The sequence below is a fragment of the Tetrao urogallus genome, assembly GCF_951394365.1.
Source record: "Tetrao urogallus genome assembly, chromosome: 5".
Lineage (NCBI taxonomy): Eukaryota > Metazoa > Chordata > Aves > Galliformes > Phasianidae > Tetrao > Tetrao urogallus.
In genome coordinates this window covers 16,043,610-16,061,394 of record NC_136818.1, presented here as the reverse complement: position 1 = coordinate 16,061,394, position 17,785 = coordinate 16,043,610, and the positions used below count along the sequence as shown (strand labels likewise).

At 39.3% G+C, this 17,785-nt stretch overlaps 2 protein-coding genes across 2 annotated transcripts; both read right to left on the bottom strand.

Moving 5' to 3' along the window:
• Nucleotides 1–8,529, bottom strand: DR1 (down-regulator of transcription 1; the record flags this gene model as incomplete). The annotated part of the gene is made up of 3 exons (XM_079536442.1): nt 1–147; nt 3,335–3,498; nt 8,310–8,529. 3 exons carry the CDS (start codon nt 8,527–8,529, stop codon nt 1–3), a joined length of 531 nt encoding a protein of 176 aa, XP_079392568.1.
• A 1,911-nt stretch (nt 8,530–10,440) lies between these two features.
• On the bottom strand, nt 10,441–17,185 carry LOC306947190 (retinol dehydrogenase 8-like; the record flags this gene model as incomplete). The annotated part of the gene is made up of 6 exons (XM_079536441.1): nt 10,441–10,677; nt 11,592–11,775; nt 13,300–13,393; nt 14,499–14,674; nt 15,858–16,023; nt 17,089–17,185. The coding sequence occupies 6 exons, from the start codon at nt 17,183–17,185 to the stop codon at nt 10,441–10,443; spliced, it is 954 nt and encodes a 317-aa protein (XP_079392567.1).
• Between the last annotated feature and the right edge of the window lie 600 nt (nt 17,186–17,785).

The window sequence follows — 17,785 nt, the reverse complement described above, 5'->3', positions numbered from 1 at the left end:
TCAGATATCATCTTCATCATCTTCATCCTGAGAAGATCCTGCCTGATTGGATGCACTGGCTGAGGCAGCAGCAAGCTGCGCCTGTTGAGCTGCTTGTTGCATCTGCAGCCACTCTTGCTGTGCCAGTTCTGCTTGCTGTTGTCTAGCCTAAAGACATGAATTTAATTGTTAAGGTCATACTATATAACTTGTGAAGAATCTCTAGCACACTGTAGCTAAAAAAGCAGTTTTATCTGCACCTGCAGATTCCTTTTATATAATTTTGTATTAAATGTGCACACAAAAACATATCCAGAAATACCTTCATTATTCCTACTAGCTATATTTACTCTTCCTCTGAACATTTAGAGGATTTATGCTTTCCAGAACAAGTACATTAGTCCACACCTCTTTAGTTTCATTGTAAGGATTGTGCTGAACCTCTTACTAATGGAAAAATTAAGACAAGACAGAGCGAGAAAAAAATACAGGGTTCAGTTTCAAGGCCTGTTAGCATTCAACCACCGTTCAGAGATGAGAACAGTCCTACTCTGCTGATTACAAACAGAAAGTTTGCAATCACAAAGTAATCCAGTTGCATCCCTGCCCCACAGCACATAGTATTACAAAAACAAAAAACAAAACAACAAAAATAATCATGGAAATGAAGAACGCCATTATCTTACTTTGCTAAGCCATCTTTGGAAAACAGAGCAATCTAAGCTCTTCTTAAATAAGGACAGACAGCTTGAAACGTCTTTGTTACAGTAGAGTACATTATCTGTACTTCAAGGTACAAGATGTTCTAACCAAGTCCTTCAAGTAGTTCACACAGTACCTTCCCATTTTCCCATTTAGAGCATTTTCTCTTGTTTTTCAGCAACTATTTTTGATTTCAACGCTGTGTTAAAGTTTCAATTTCTGTTTTGAATGAACATTAGAAGAAAGTTTTTTAAATTAAAAGCCTTCAGTATTCTTTACTTGCTCACCAAATTTTCCTTTCTTTTTTCAAAGCATCAACAAATCAGCTTTTCAGACTTTATGACACCAAAAGATGGTGCTTCAGAAAACAGTGATCAAAACCAGTTTACCTATTTAGTATACATGAAAACAAAAAACCTTCCTATGTAAGAAGTGTCGCACTTTCTCAGCCTGTTCAGCACCTCCCAGTGAGGGCTTTTCAGTATTTTTAAGTGGTAGCCAAGTTAAAAAGGTTGGAAAACAAGACATTGTAAATTTGCAGCATCTGCACACATAGCAAAGGCATAAATATTGATCACATACAAACTAACAATAGCCCTCCCCACTAACCTTGCTACAATTAAGCTGACTGTACACTTACTGAAGTAATACACAGGAGCACACCAGCAATCAGAGGCCTGGCACTTCTCACTGGATGGATCATTTTGTCACTATCATTCACATCATTTACATAGAAAAATTCAAATTTCTTCTCTGAAAGAGTGGTCAGACACAGGAACAGACAACATTGTTGAATGTGCTCATGAAACATTTAGATGTGGAACTAAAGGACATGGTTTACTGGGGGAAATTGGCAGTAGGTGGATGGTTGGACTGGATGGTCTTGGAGGGCTTTTTAAACCTTGGTGATTCTATGATTCCATGATCATTTTAAGTCTTTTCAAAAGCTGCAGCAATGAAAAATTCCACTGAGTTGTATTGACTAAGAAGCCGTATCAGCTCGTGGGGTAGACTGAACTCATTTATTGAGCAACCCATTTACACAGGAACTTTAGAAGCAATCTTTAGTAAGGAAGCCTTAAAAAAAACTCCTTCTGTTGATGACCTCATCTTACAGATACTTTTAGACATGTGTGAATATCAGGAGGAACAATTAGACTGACTTCAAATATTCACTATCATCCTAGTACAGACTTAAGTATAAATCAATTATGCTAAATTTAAGTAAATTAAGTATAATTTAATATAATATTAAGTAATATTTGCCACATTATAACATAATACTTCTAAAAATCATATTAAAAAAAATCAAGACAATTTTGTTAAACCAGCATGTATTGTCTTTAATTTAGGCACAGTACTATAGAATTTGAAATAACACAAATGTATTTCACGTGGTCAATTCTGTATATAAAGTGTGGCCTACATAAGGTAGCAATGGCTTTAGCATTCTTGTTTTATGTTACTTAGCAGGTTGTATCCCTTCAACTATCTTTGTTGTTCCATATATCTATCATTTTTTTGTAGACTATATGAAGTTTTTGAACAATAGTTTAAAAAAAAACAAACACGAAAGCCATGAATCAAGCTAACTATTATATATAAATTAAACCTTGAATCAGAAGCAGCCATATTGGTCTTTCCAATAATAGTAAAATCAAAAAAAGTCCTCCCTAGTTCAATGCATGCTGACAAGAGCCTTATGCATGCTGAAGCTTTAGTTGGCAAAAAAATTAATCATGCAAATACGATTAACATAGTTGGCACCTTATAACACAAAACCAACAGTTATGAGGTGTTTCAGCAAGATAAAAGTACAGTTAAGTGGTTGGAAAGGAGGTCATAGTAATCAGGCATAGTAACAAACAAAGCAAGCCTCAAAACAACAAAGCAAGACTCATAGACTGGGTAAGAGAAAACAGAAAGCAAAGATTATTTTCACATCATTTAGTTTAGAGAAAGACTGTCTTGTCATACTGGGAACAAGACAGAAAGACAGCGTAGAAGGATAAATAAAATTAGCTTTTAGTTGTTTAAACTTGGAAATGTTTACTATCAGGTAAAACTGGGATGAAGGAGTATTTGCAGGCAAATTCTCTTCCTGTGCTTCAACTGCCTCCTTAAAAATTTATGCATGAATTAACTCAAATAGAATCTTGCCATGAGTAAATAAAGATGAGAAAGGACAAATTAGAATTTTTTAACAATTGTTTCTTTCAAAGCCTCAGTGATTTGTGCACTGATGGTCACAAACAGAAGAGATATTCATGTTTTAAATGCAATTTTTAAAAATGGTAATTCCTAGAACAGCACCTCCATTTTTTATTTCCTCAGCTAACTAGTTCTTCATGTATTACTGCAATACAATGGAAGTACTTGTCTCAGTAGTAGGGGAGGAAAAAAATCCTTTCTAAATCTAGAGCATAAAATTTGTATGTGTCAAATTGCAGGAATAACCACAAACAGTATCCTCCTTACTGACCTGACTTTCTGTAATACAAACAGGACAAGAAGATCAATAGCACCTTGGATGCTATAGCAGTCAACAAGGAAAGGAATACTTCTAGGTGTGCGTACACGTTTTCGCAGCAGTAGATCCACCGCATTAATTATTACACCCTCATCTGTGTAAGTGCTGCGTTGCTTCACTTACTTTTGCAAATAATTCCTGTTGCTGCCTTAGAAGCTCTTCTTCCGGAATGCCGAGGTTTTCCAAGCGTGAACTGGCCTTTCTTCTCTTTAGTGCTACGGTTTTGCATTCTTGTAAGACTTCTTTTACTTCACTGATATAGGAGCCAAAGCCCAAACTTTCTAGTGCTAGAAAAAAAAAAAAAATTATCTTTTAGAAAGCTTCTGATATCAGATACCTACATACATTTACCCTAAACATGCATTTCTAAAAAAATAGAAGGCATTTGATCATTTTTCTGTCACTTGTGATGAAAAGCTATGTTCATGAGAACATCTGACAGCTACTCTCCCTGCCTCTTCTTCTATGCCCTCTAAAGAGGGCATGCTAGAAATATAAAGTTTACTGAAGTGCAAGAAGTCCTGGCTTGCAAAGCACTCAGGACTCCCAGATTCATTTTACTAGAGAGGCATTACACTTAGAAGGCCTCCATCTTCATGTCCTGCATATCAGATTAATACACAAACTACAGAACCAAGATGCCCTATCTGAACAGTGATCCATTAATCTCTCAGTGATTCTGTCTTTCATTTTTGTTGCAAGTCTTCAGAAAAAGTTAAATCATCTACCTATAACAGAGAAAACTTTCATTAAGATAGAAATAAGGACAACAATAACCACAGAAATATGCTTTACCTTTGTATCTGAATACCTGAATTCATTTTCCAGATGCTAACAAGCTAGAGATGTGTATTTTACATAAACAGTTACATACAACTCCTTATTGTTTTGGAATGGAAATCCTTGTATTTATTGCTACATGAAAATGCATTCAGAAGCTAAAACACAGCATTTCAACCTGCCCGAGGAGATGTGAAGAATAGCTGTATTCTGCAACAGCCTTTAAAGGTTAAGAAAGGTTAAAAGCAAAACAGGCAGAACATATGATAAAAGGCATATTTTGACATGCCACTTGCTACTGTATGCCTCCACACACACATACACACACACACCCCAAAGCAGAACAGGCTAGCAATATTACACAGACGCCAACTACTTAGAAACAAGCCCCAGTTTCACTCAACACCTGGTTCATTTCCAATAGTTACACAAGTCTGAGTTTTCCTTATAGAATTATACTTGTTTTAATATTTATCCTACTTTAGTTCAACCTTACATAATAAACTTTCCAAGAAATCACACTCAAATAAACTATATAACAGTAAATATGAACAACATTATAAACAAACTCCGATTTACAGTAGGTCAGACTACTTTTTAACATGTTTCTAAGTGCTCTTTTCCTACCCGTAACTGAGGGCACGCCATCACAGTAACACAGAGCCACTCTGTAAACTTGTGGCTTCCAACACATACAAGGAGACAATCAACGCGCTGCCTTCAACCTAGCAGCACACTGCAGCAGGACTGCCATGCTTTTAAGAGATTTGGCAAACATTTTGCAAGTGACTTAACATAATACCTATTTCTTAAGAAAAATGAAGTTCAGAGACGAACCAATTTAGAGATAATTAAATTACTCCAGACAGCATGCCAGTTCAACCTCAGCCCACGCAGACACTGGAACCATTTCAAATTAGTCCACAGTTTCTATGAGAATCACCAAAAGCCTTCTCTAACCTGTTTAATACAATCTCAGCAGAGAGGAGGCAAACATATCTGATGGTGCAGAACTGGTTCTCTAAGCAGCCTATTAATATTAAGGAACTCATTTAATTTTAAAATGTAAACAGTAAATTCATTCAACTATTCCAAACTCAAAGCTTTTCCTTTTTAGCATTGAGAGCTCTACAAGTCGAACTTCACTAAGATGAACTATCACAGTGAATACACAGATGTTCACCAAAAGAATACTGATACATCAGGCTTGGCAATCTGCTGCACTGGAGTATGAGCAGCAACCCAATTCAACGGCAAGTTGTACTTGCAACTTAAGAGAACGGAAATTAATGGAAAGAACTTATAGTTACATACTGAATATAACACAAGGAAAAGTTGCAAAAGAAAAGTGTGATGTAACTATGACAGATTCACACAACAGTTCAATACAAATACACCAATAACATTATGCCTGCTGCAAAGAAATACTACTGGCAGTGAACTTCAGAATTTCACTCTCTTGAAACACACTGTGGCTTCACAGAGCACATGCATGGAAGGAATAAGCCTCTACCTCTTTCCAAAGATTATATACATACATACATATATATACACACACACACACACACACACACACACACATTTATTTATTTATTTATTTCTGAGTACCACTCAGCATGGTACTCAAATGCTGAATAAATGTCTACTTGAGCAGAACTACCCGTTCACCAAAATCCAGAATCTTTCTATTTCTAGAGTGTTAAGTCTACACATTTATTCAGGCTGCTGAAGATTTGATATATTACAGATGTTAGAATGATGTCAAATCACACCTGTCCTTTTTCTTCAGCTTTCTCCCATTCTTAAAGACTGCATGAAGGCAAAGATGTCTGATTAATCCATTAGCATAACCACTTGTAGTTCTAAATCTGTTTTTAATACAATCAGGTCACTCATATCTGAGATGTTTACCTTCATAGCCCTTCCAAAATAAAGTAACTTCCAAAGTGAAAACTCAAGTTTTTCACATTAAACCATTAACTAAACAGTGTCAACACCCTAACAGCCCATGAAGAGAGGCTACATGTCATCGATTCTCAGCCCACCTTAGCACATCTCAGCTTCACATAGACAAAGTAATCCAAGCAATCAGATTGAAAAATTGGTGATTTCCAATCGTGATTTCAGAATGTTCAGAATCCAATAGAAGGCCAGCTTCTCAAAAAGCCCACCTCACCACAACTTACAGATCCACCAAGTGAGCCTATTTTCTGTTTCCACAGCTGGTCCCAGTGTCTCTAACTGCTGCAAAAGCTCTCCATCTCCACTCAGACCATGACAGCTCTGACATCTTTTGGCACTCTCCAGGAAGCAGATGCACATTTTATCATTAGTGGTGAGCGCTTGGCTCAGCCCAAGTAAGTCTATCACACCAGATCTCCCTCAGGATGCAGGAAGCCTCTGCTTTTCTTTCCCTGTGCTGTCCGTAGGCACTGTGCCAGTCAAGTGTTTGTGTTACCACACAAAAGAACACTGCAAGGACTTCACTCATCTGAAACAACCCAGCAGCGAGGGAAAGCATTCCAGCCCAGTATGTGGCCACGCAGCCATTTTTCCCTAGTGCAATGGTGTGTCCTCTGTACCGCTGCTCCAGACAGGGAACTACAACAAAGAAGCTGCAGTTTCAGATTAGTTCTGACACAGCCCAGTGGCAGGATGTCACCAGCTGGAAGGGCGCCTCTCTCCCCTCTTTTCCCCCAGCCCCTGCTTCTAACCTAGCAACCTCTTGTTCGCAGGAACAATCATATCAGCAACCTCATGTAACAGTGAACTATCTTCCCTGAAGGCCAAGTTCTCACAAAGCCAGTGTCAGAGAAGAGACAGCTACATCCAGCTCTAGAGAGGGTGCAAAAGGATTCCTGTTGGCAGCAACCTGTTTAGCTGTGATGCGATCTCCACATAATTTCTAAGGGAGTTGACTGAAGCCATTGAAAGGACTGGGTTAACCTCTTGATCACAACAAACATATATTTCAACTACTGAATTTGTTAGCATCGAGGTCATGAAGCTATATTAAGGTAAGTTAAAGCAGCAAATATCTACAGTGTCAGAAGGCTGATGGAAATGTCAATATGCTATGCCTCTGTACACATCTCTGCTGCCTGCAAAACGAACAGCCTAGACCATCACCCTTGAAATGAGTACCATCTGCTAACTGACCACATCTGGGGGAAGCACAAGCACATTCCTGCAGGCAAGGAGAGCAGTAAATACAGGAACAATCCCTTCCGCCTCCAAAAGCATCAGAAAAAGCATCTCTCTCCAGAGTGTTCATCAGCAATATTTGACTAAAATGGCCAGACCTAATACAAGAGCAGTTTTCAAACACAATGACACAGAGCTCAGCAAAATACTTGTGTGTATAACATTAGCAGATGGTCTCCAACCACGTACACGCACATTGCTTTCGATTTGTTACCAAATTGCTGTTTGTAATCCTGTCAAGCAATTGAAACTCTCCTGGTGAGCAAGCTGGGACCAGCGAAAGAAAAAACATTTTGACTGTTTATCAACAGAAAGTCTTATGATTTTGTTTCTTAAAATAATTTGACACCATTACAATGTTGGAAATACCTCTATGACAAATACTACTGCCAAGAGCTCTACCAAACAACAGAATGAAACACTCTAGGGATCAATGTTATCAATTTGTTTGCAGCAGTCACTGGTATCAACAGCAGCAAAATGAATGGTTCCTGACAAAAGATGCTTGCTGCAGACTTACACACAAGGCAAGGAACCTCCCTGCTCATGGCAGAACATAAAGAAAAGCAAATGAGATGTACCGAGAAAACTTTCAGTCAACAAGGCAAAGTAGAAGGCAACAGCTGAGCACAACACAAAGGAATACGTCATTATTACGTGTTTCCCACACAGATAGGAATAGCTGATTTAAAACGATCACAATTCCAGGCAAAGTATCTCACTTCTTATGGAGTCCATGCAAGGAGATTAAGACCCACATGCCCAATCACGGGCCTTCTGTCTGTCTCCTGAGCACTCAATAAGCTCAAGACCTTGAAACACACTGTAATAGAAAGCTGCACTGCCTTTGCAAAGAGCAGCCCTCGTATCACAAGCCTGAAAAAGACTGCTGGAATCGGAGACCTCTCTCCGGGCATCACACTTCCCTGAACGAACAGACAAGAGCCAGTGCCCAGCACACAGCCATCTTTCGAACCAAAGACAGCGTTCCCTCGCAAGGCACCGACTGGCCGGACCACACGTTGCATCCCTAAGGCCCTTAATGCTCCCCTGTTGACTCTCACACCTGAGCAGAACAGGCGCGGCCCACGGCACGGTGCTGCCGGAAGCTCACCTTGTATGACATGCTCCGGGGATATGGTCTTCTTCTCCGACTTGTTGCAGATCTCATTGGCCTCGGAGGAGATGAGGTGGATAAACTCCGTGCAGCAGTTAACCACCAGTTCCCGGGCATCGTTTGCCACGCGGACGTTGGGGAGCGTCTCCTTGATCATCTTGTTGATGGCAGCCCTGGGGATGGTGAGGTCGTCGTCGTTACCCGACGACGAGGCCATCCTCGACGCCACCGGCCCCCGAGGGCCGCCCCGCCCCGCTCCCGCGCTCTCGAGCGTGTGGGAACCGGCAAGGTTAAGCGGGAGGCGACGCGGCCGGGGTCGGCGCCAGGCGAGGGGCACGAAGAGCAACAGGCAAGCAGCCGCCGGCGAGGCGCCGGGACGCGGGGCCGGGAAGCGCCGCTCAGGCTCAGGGCTCCCTTGGCCGCGGCGCCTGCCACTGCCGCCACCGCCACATCCTCCGGGGCGCCGGCGCCGCCGCCTTATGAGCGGTCTGAGAGAAGGCGAGCCCTGGAGCACCGGCGCGGCACGACTCCTTCCTCCCGGGCGGCGGCACCAGTAAAGGCTGCCGCGAGACGGAAACGGACCCTCTACGGGCTCGACCTGCGCGGAGCGCCGCTTCCGCCGGAAGACGGAACGCGCTTCCGCCGCCCGGCTCCTCCCCCTCATCCAGCGAGCGCCGGAAGTGAGGGGGGCGCGAGGCCGTGCCACGTGCGCGCGGCGAGGTGCCCGGCGCTGCTTGAAGCGGGGCGTGGTGCAGCCGCCGGCATTGGCTGCGAGCAGGAAACGCGCAGATGTGGCACTGAGGGACGTGGCGAGCGGGCATGGTCAGACTTCGGCTTCTTGGTGGTCTTCTCCACCCTTAATGATTCTAGGATTCTGCTCTGGGATTCTGCTCCCCCCCACTGGGCCCTGTGATGACAGACTGAGGCGTGAGCGGGATGCCCGTGGGGCTCCCAGCGCAGCACTCCAAACCACGCTCAGCCGGCACGGGGCAGTTCGGGCACTTTGGGGAGTTCGCGGCTGGGTGTGAAACGCGCTGCATTACCACAGCCACTGCCTGCGCCGGGGCTGCCGCTGGGCTCAGTCCACACCTGTGGGGAGAGGTGGGGCCGGGCTGCTGCCAGTCCGGGCACGAAAGGAGAATTAAAGCGGAGTGTGCTGACGGAGGGAGAGAGCCGACGCCCGAGGCACGGCCAGGCCTCAGTGTGAACGTGCTGGGTGCCTCCTGCCGAGGGCACGAGCCTCCAGCACGAGCCTCGAGCCTCTAGCCCTAGGCAGGGCTGACGTCAGGGAGTGATGTGAAACTGGGGAGCAGCCCTGGGGAAGCACGGGTCCTTGGCGAATGAAGAGGAAAGACTCTATGTTAGAACTGCAGCTGAGTAAATGCAGAGTAGGAAAGTTGGACGAAGAAAAGCCTGTGCTACACCTTCAGCTGCTTCTGCTGTATTGACTTGCATTTTTATTTATTTTAAAGGTGAATTCTAAGGAATTTGCAATTTTTTTCCACGTAAAAATTATCAGCAATAAAAAGCCCTTGTCTCCTTTCAGTAAATTAGCTACTTCTGTTAAAAACAAACAAAAAACCAAAACTACCAAACTACTGGGAAGACAGCAAGGTGTTATGAGGTGATTTGTTAAAAACAAAACGGAACAAAGCAAAAAAACACTCCTCTAATACATTTGTCAGAGCATCTAAAGGAAGCATTCAGAATACCTTAGCTTCAATAGAAATAAATACTCTCTCTAGTTGTTGCTCTTCAAGATCAATGAAACTTTTCATATATCAAATATAATTATTAATTCTTAATAGCCTTCTAATACAGTACACATCTCAGTGCGTGTTAGGTTATAGTTGAAGGGAAGCAGACTGATAGTAAATACTTAAGAATTTAAGTTAAAGTTTATCTTTCCACAAAAAGAGAACTCTAAATAGCAGTTGCTAAGATGGACTAAACCTGTAGATAGAGGGTTTTAATTGCAACGTCCTGCAGACTAAAGATAAACATAAACTCAGGTGATTATCTTATGTAAGCTCAAAGATATTGAATGCCTTTATACAGTTACAGAACAAACAACAACATGGTCTTAGCAGCAGCTGTAACTAATATTCCAGCTTGTACAATCTCATACTTATTGTGATGAGGATTTTCCCAGGTCAAAGCTTTTTCTGCTTCTCCACCTCAGCAATTTGATGAAGTTAAGACTTGCACTGAAGATTTTGTCATGATGAAAAACCATTTTGTAGAATATATCGATGGGTAGATCTCCATTTGGATCTGCATATTTCAGTGTTGTCATAGGCGTATACAAGGTATTTGTCTGATGGCGAAAAGGTGGATTTTCCGCAAGTATTATCTTTACTGTATGCTGCCAGGAATTACAAGAGGAGTCATTAAATGACCTTTACTAAAATAGTAAATTAAAAATTTGGTTTTCATTTAAGTAGAGGAAAAGTAGATGAATGAAATGCTAGAATTATGTGAAATGCCATATGCAGCTTTATTAGAATTTCATTAGAATTTTTTCTTCAAATATTTAAGGCTAGAATTATTTTTTATTTATTCATAATCCTATTTCTATTCCTCTACTCCACAGTGATGGCACTTTGTACAAAGAATCCTGCACAGCCCTCCAAAATTATCCCTATTTGCTCACAATAGGTAGATAGTTAAATTGAGTTTACTAGAAAAGGATCAGAACAATGCACTTCACAGCAAGGGAAGCTTCAGTGTCAGCATGTGTTATGTGTTAGCAGTCAGCATCTGAAATTGTTGTCCCGTTCAATAACTTGCCTCCACCTGTCTTCCCAAAGAAAGCCCTGAACACCAAAAGCGACATCCAAGTATTTCTTATAGTGCCTTTTGTGGTCTAGGGTAGTCAAGTCAACTTCACACTCGCCTCGCATTTGTGGAGAGCTACTTGTGAGACAGAGAGGAGAGGATTTAAACAGCCAGAAACCCTGTGCAAATGTAACAATGAGGAATGGCCAGATTTGACAAGCTGATGTGTAAAAGAATATGTCCACAAGGGTATTTAAATTAGTTAGCAGCTGCCTTTAAGTGGAAAAAAAATAATATTCCTTTAATATTCTGGTGGGTCTTGTTCATAACTCTTGAGATTCTCTTAAGTTTTTAAAATTCTTTTAAGTCACACAAATACAGTGTAATTTAATCTAACATTTTTACAAAACAACAATAAATACAAAACAAAATTACAAAAACGACCAATGAACCAGTGCATTCTTAAATTAAGAAGAAAAACAAGAATTGTTGATGAGTTACCTCTGCAACTTCCTCAGCACTTTGTCCAAGGCTCTGAAAAATTTGTTTGTAATTTTTAAGGTAAATATTAGTAAACATGTCAGCTGTTTCCTCATCTGCAGCTGAAAGATCCATTTTCATTCCATCTTCAAACACTTTCCTTTCAAATTCTGTAACCACTGGACCCGGTTCAATCAGACTTAACCTATCCAAAAGCAAAGGTAGACAGATTGTTACTGGTCTCCATGTGAAACGTACCTTTCTATGCTTCTTAAAAATGTATACCAAAGAGTTGCAATCTGAGTTTGAGCTAGCAAACAATAGGAAGTATGCCTTATCAAGGTGGCCCACATCATATTATTGGTCTGAAGCTGCTATCCATCCACATAGAGTAGAAAAATCTGCACAGCATATCTTTCAGGGAGGCACTGTAAGTTAACTCATGACAGAAAGAAGTGCAGTTGCTACTTGCTATCTTGGAAGTGTAGAATCTGATGATTATTTATCTAAAAGAACTTCAGAAACACAAAGAAAAATAATTTAAAGATGATAAAAAATTCATTACTTTCTACTTTCTGGACAAAATCCCACATGATTTGTTTTTGTTAATGGTTTTCCCATGATAATAGTGGCTGAAAGAGAGCGGAGTTACCCAAACACGAACTTTTTGTCAAGTTGTCAGCGTTACATAGATCCCCCTACATTATTACATAAAATACTGAGAATTTTGCTGTTGACAGATAGATTTGTTTGCTAACAAATACAAAAAATCTGATTTTGATCAATAGGTACTGCAGCAAGTCACAGAAATACAGTTACTGGTCAGCTCTTATCTAGTTCGGCTCTCAGGTAGTAATTACCCAATCTCAATGTTTATCAAAACACTCTTTAGGATAGGGCTTCTTTCCACAGTTCAGTTTTGGTCAGGCTTTTCTTCAGAACTAGTGCAGTATTATAGTCTTATAATCTCATCATGGTACTTATTTTAAATCCCTCCAGGCTGTTCAGAGCCTTATGCAAAATCAAAGTTTGGAGGCAGCTTTGTCTCTAGAATCCCATGTCAGCAGCTGTCTCTTTTCCCACAGCACAAGGGCTAAACACTCAAGCACACACAGATGCAAGCGATGTTTAACAATTCTTGAATTTCACACGTAAAATAGTTCCAGTGTGAATATGTGTGACAAATCCAACACTGAAGTACCACAATGAACAGCACCATTCTCTCAAATACTGTCTTAAACATTAAGAAATACTACATCACATTCTTATTGCTTTCCTTTCAACCTCCTGTCCCAGTAGAAATCTCACTCCATGTTCTATTCTGATGAATTTGTGTGATCTTCATCTTCCCCTTCCCTCCTTCTACTCTCCCTTCTCTGTCTCCCCAAGTCCTTCACCTTTTTTATCTCTAGATTCCTTTGAAAAGGAAAATACAGGTTTGTAATATTATTTCTACTGTAATATTATTTTTAGTATATGCAAGAATCTGTTCTCAGAAGTATTATTCATAGATACAAGCATGTAATTGCCCATGATAGTATGTTTATTTTTGTATCAAAACTTTATTTGATAGAGCATGTGAAGAATGTGGACATCTCTATGCCTTTCATGATGTACAATTTCCATGGGTTTCTCCTAGATAGCAACAAGCCTTAAGGATCTGTTTGGTAGTTCTGACCATATCTAAAACCATCTCAAGAACAGTTTACATCTGTGGATCAATACTTACTGCAGCTTGAACTTGAGTGCTTGTATAGCTAAACTTTCGCAGAATCCTTCCACTGCAAACTTAGATGCAGCATAAACATCATTAAATAAAATACCTGATGGTACAAATAGAACATCCTGAGAATTGTATTCAACAAATAATTATTTTACTTTTACAAACATTTGTATTTTCCCAGAATTTCTGTGGTCTGCTGGGAAAACATTTAAAAAAACACCTGTGTATATTGGTCTAGTGAAACAACACTAACCACACTAATTACTATTGATTTATTTGCATATGTTCTCAAAATTGCTTATACTAGAAAAGTGTGGCTGACTAACACTCTTCTTCCTCTTAGCTGATGCTGTGAGCTCTTTGGATCATAAGTATTTTGTAGTCTAATGTATAAAAGTGCATATATAATATGCATTTATTTACACAATACCATTCACATTTACCAGCAAAACTTTTAATAGGCAGTAAATAGACACAGATGCTGAGCAATGTGGGAGGTTTGATTATGCAAGAGATCCAGTTTGCACTTGAGGGACTTGTAAAAAGAAGTGTAACAATGTATTTAGGAGAATGAGAAGTACTGTATTAAGGCAAACTGTAAGGGTTGTTATTGTTTAGGATTCGTCTCACCAGAACAATCCAGGCAGGAATAATGCCACTGTCTTAGTAATTGCAACACATATACAGTTAAGACTAGATGGAACACAAGAGTAGAAACATGATTATTCTTTGCTAAAACTAGCTCTGCAGAGTTTATGAGAGGAAGCTTTATTAAAAGGTGGTACAATAGTGCAGGATGTTATTGAATTTTATTCCTTTACCACACTGCAGGGTGTAGTGTGTTTGCCCGTCCCCACAACCGTTTCCAATAGTAAAAACTCATACTACTAAATCTTGTTTCTTTCAGATAATCTCTAGTAATAGGAAATAAAAAATGACAAAATAAGAAATGGAGTTAAAACTGATAGCCTTACTCCCATGGAAAAAAATATACTGCAGATTCTCTTGTTTAAAGGTCTTGAGTAGTTGTGCAGAGTCACAGGTTATTGGAATGCATAAAAACATCATCCAAATGTTGTCTATCGAATAGCTGGAACTTCAGCGTTATAGAGCACAGTAGTTAGATATTTTTTCCAGCTAAGAGTTATGCCCTAGATATTGAATACTGAACTCTAAGAATAAAGAAAAAAGAACGACCACTTTGCCTTGTATTCCCATAACACTGCTTATTATAACTATATGGCCGCTCTTTCTCTTCTTCATGTCAGGCAAAATCTCCTTTAGGAGTCGAACCAGTCCGAAGAAGTTGGTATCCATCACAGTTTTCATTTCATCAATAGTCTGACATTCAATTGGTCCAATGAGCCCCATTCCAGCATTGCTGACTGCACAAAATGGAAGACAACAGTGACCAATAACTTTCCTACACATTAACTTGTCATCTTCACTGAACAGCATTTAAAAGTGAAAGGATTAGGCACTAAATGATCCTTAAATAATCTTTAAAGAAAAGGTTAAAACAAAAAGATGTTAATGCATAACTCAAGCTGTGCAAATATACTTTTATTTTTGTGTAATTACACTTCTAATCCAATTTTATTTTGCACTTCAACCAATTAATTTCAGCCCTTTTTCTTTAAATCAGAAAGGGATTACAGGAAAATGAGTCAAGAACCATCTATGTTCGTTCATCATTCAGCAGCAAGAATTAGAGCCTACTGTTCCATGCTATGGGCATTGGCTAAGTCTTCAATCTATTCCAAAAGAAGACAGATTAGGTGGTATTTTAGCCTGTCTTTTAAGTTTCATTTGTTTGTTTGAAATACATACATCTTTAAAACACACACACACACACACACACACACACACACACACACAATACCCTCATAGTAGCAGGTGTTCTACAATAAAACTATCATATTTTAGAAATTAGATCATAATATAGTTTGCAAATATATTTTGTTAAACAGTTTTTTCAGCATTATCAAAAGAAAGGCAGGTCTGTGATTTTCTCTCAGATTTCATTCTTGAGAGTCTTCCATCTTAAGATATCAGTGTTTCCTAAAATGTCAGTGTTTACTTTTAGCAAAAGAGTATAGAAGACTAATTGCTGAATTATTTGCACAGCACAACTATAATTCTCCACACCAAATTAAAGAACTCTTACGTTGCATTTGTTATTTTACTTCTGATTTCTGAATGCTATTACTTTCTTATTAGGCAGGACTAACAGGGCAATGGTTGATCTATAGGGTGGTAAGTCTTCTACATGAGGATGCAGATTTGGGCAAAAGTTCTCTTCTCACACTTTATTATAAAGAACTGCATCATCTTATCCAACACTTTCTGCAATCAAGCCTCTCCTCTGTAAATAAAGAAAACGAGCTTCCCAGCTTCACAGAAACACAGTGAGATTTAATTCATGCCTGCACAAAGCCCAAAGAACCATAAACAGAGTAAATTATGCAATGACTGTTACTTTAATGACATGAAAAAATGCACCAATGAAGCTTCTCCAGTGTATTTGAGGAGAAAAACAGTACTTATCTGTTCACATCCTGTACTTGCCTAGGACATCAATCCTTCTGTCAGGGATACTATTCACACAGGTTTTAATGGACTGTTCATCACAGACATCCAGTTGCTTAATTTCCAAGGTTTTGCCCAGATTATGACCTGCAGCTTCCTCAAGTGCATCTTTCTTGGCCAGATTCCGCATTGTGGCATACACTGCAGCAAACCAGAAGCCACAGTCGATCAGAACTAAAACCTTTCCTGTGGCAGTGTAAAGAACATTTTTTCATCTATATCTTAAATGTCAGTAATAGAATCTAGATAAAAACTTGAAGTAGGAAGATCCAATTTTCAACATAAAATAGCACTAATTCCCAGAACCAGAATCTGGTTCTGAAACCTTCAAAAAACTAAAAACGAGAATTAAACCACTATGCACAAACTAAAACACACAAGCATAGTACCAAGCCAGGCTGCTGAGTCATTTTTAATATTCCAAACATGATATTATAGTCCATATATGCTTTTTGTTTGTGTTAATCACATGCTAGCTAACAAAAAGAGCTATTAAAAATGATAGCTGCTTCCTCCAGCTGTAAAAATGCTCATTTACGTAGGCAACTTCCCCACATAAATCATAGAATGGCCTGGGTTGAAAAGTACCATAATAATCATCTAGTTTTGTTACTGTACCATAATTATCCATAAAACTATGTATCTGCAACCAGCCCCCTTGCAGTAAAATGCTGTAAGAATGAGAAACTGATTTCCTGCAGGCTGATATATTTACCTTGCCATTCATTTTCAGTCACAGCAAATATCCCATTTCTTCTGTTCACCCTCTTATAGGTGCATGGGGTTAGAATAATCAAATACATCAGGGAAAATAACTACAAAATTATTATTTATTTCTTCTAAAAGAATTTCTTTGGCCTTCAAATTGACATAAACGTTTCATTCAACAAATTTTTTAGTAGCCAGAGATGAAGCTAACTACAAGCATTAGAGAGACAGAGAGAGAGAGAGAGACAGAGACAGAGAGAGACAGAGAGATCTGTTCAGTTGATGCAGGTGTTCAAGCTTTTTTCAAGTTGTTTGCTTACAAGAAGTGGCATATTTTAACTGCACTGTATTTCCTTGATGATAAAAAGGGGAAACTGACAAGAAAAGAGTCAGATTGAATACTATAATGTGTTAAGTAACAGGGAACAAAAACCAAAACTATTGCATTGAAAGATATATGTATTTTTTAATAAACATAAATAACAGAAATGTTGTTACCTTTAAATCTTTCCTGTTCATCTTTTGCCATTTTTACAGCTAAGGCCAATCCAATTCCTGAGGAACAACCTGTAATAAGAACATTTCTTCTTGCCATTTTTTCAACTATGGGTCAAGCAAGAGTTCTTGCTCAGAGGAGCAGCAACCTAAGTGCAGCTGCAGAATGTGTCATTGGCCTTTAATGCTATCTCGAGCTTTCCTGAGTCGGCAAATCCAAAAATGCACACCTAGACCCTGCGTGATTAAGGGATAATCTCCAACCAGACAAAAACAGAAACACATGCTCCTTCATGAGCTTATAATCTGCACTGTCAATATGGACTATATTTAATACAAAACAAGATGAGTCTTGTAAGACATGTAAACTACAAAAGTTTTTTTTTTTTTTTTTTTTTTTTTTTTTTTAAAGTAGTAGAATAACCATTTTGTACACCACTGGAAGGAAAAGCCTTGCCACAATCACAACCAGCTTCTGGCATTGAGTCTGCCACACATATCAAACGCTCAAAACATGATCCTTCTGCTAACGGTGTTCAGATTTTCTATGCTTTAAAGCACTTACAGTTCTTTTGAAATTTAGCAACACATCATTTTATTCCCACAACGCCTTCTTCCAATGGGAATGTTTGTAACTTAGAGTCCTAACAAGCTTTTTTTTTTTTTTTTTTTTAAAAAAAAGTAAATTGAAAAATGTGAT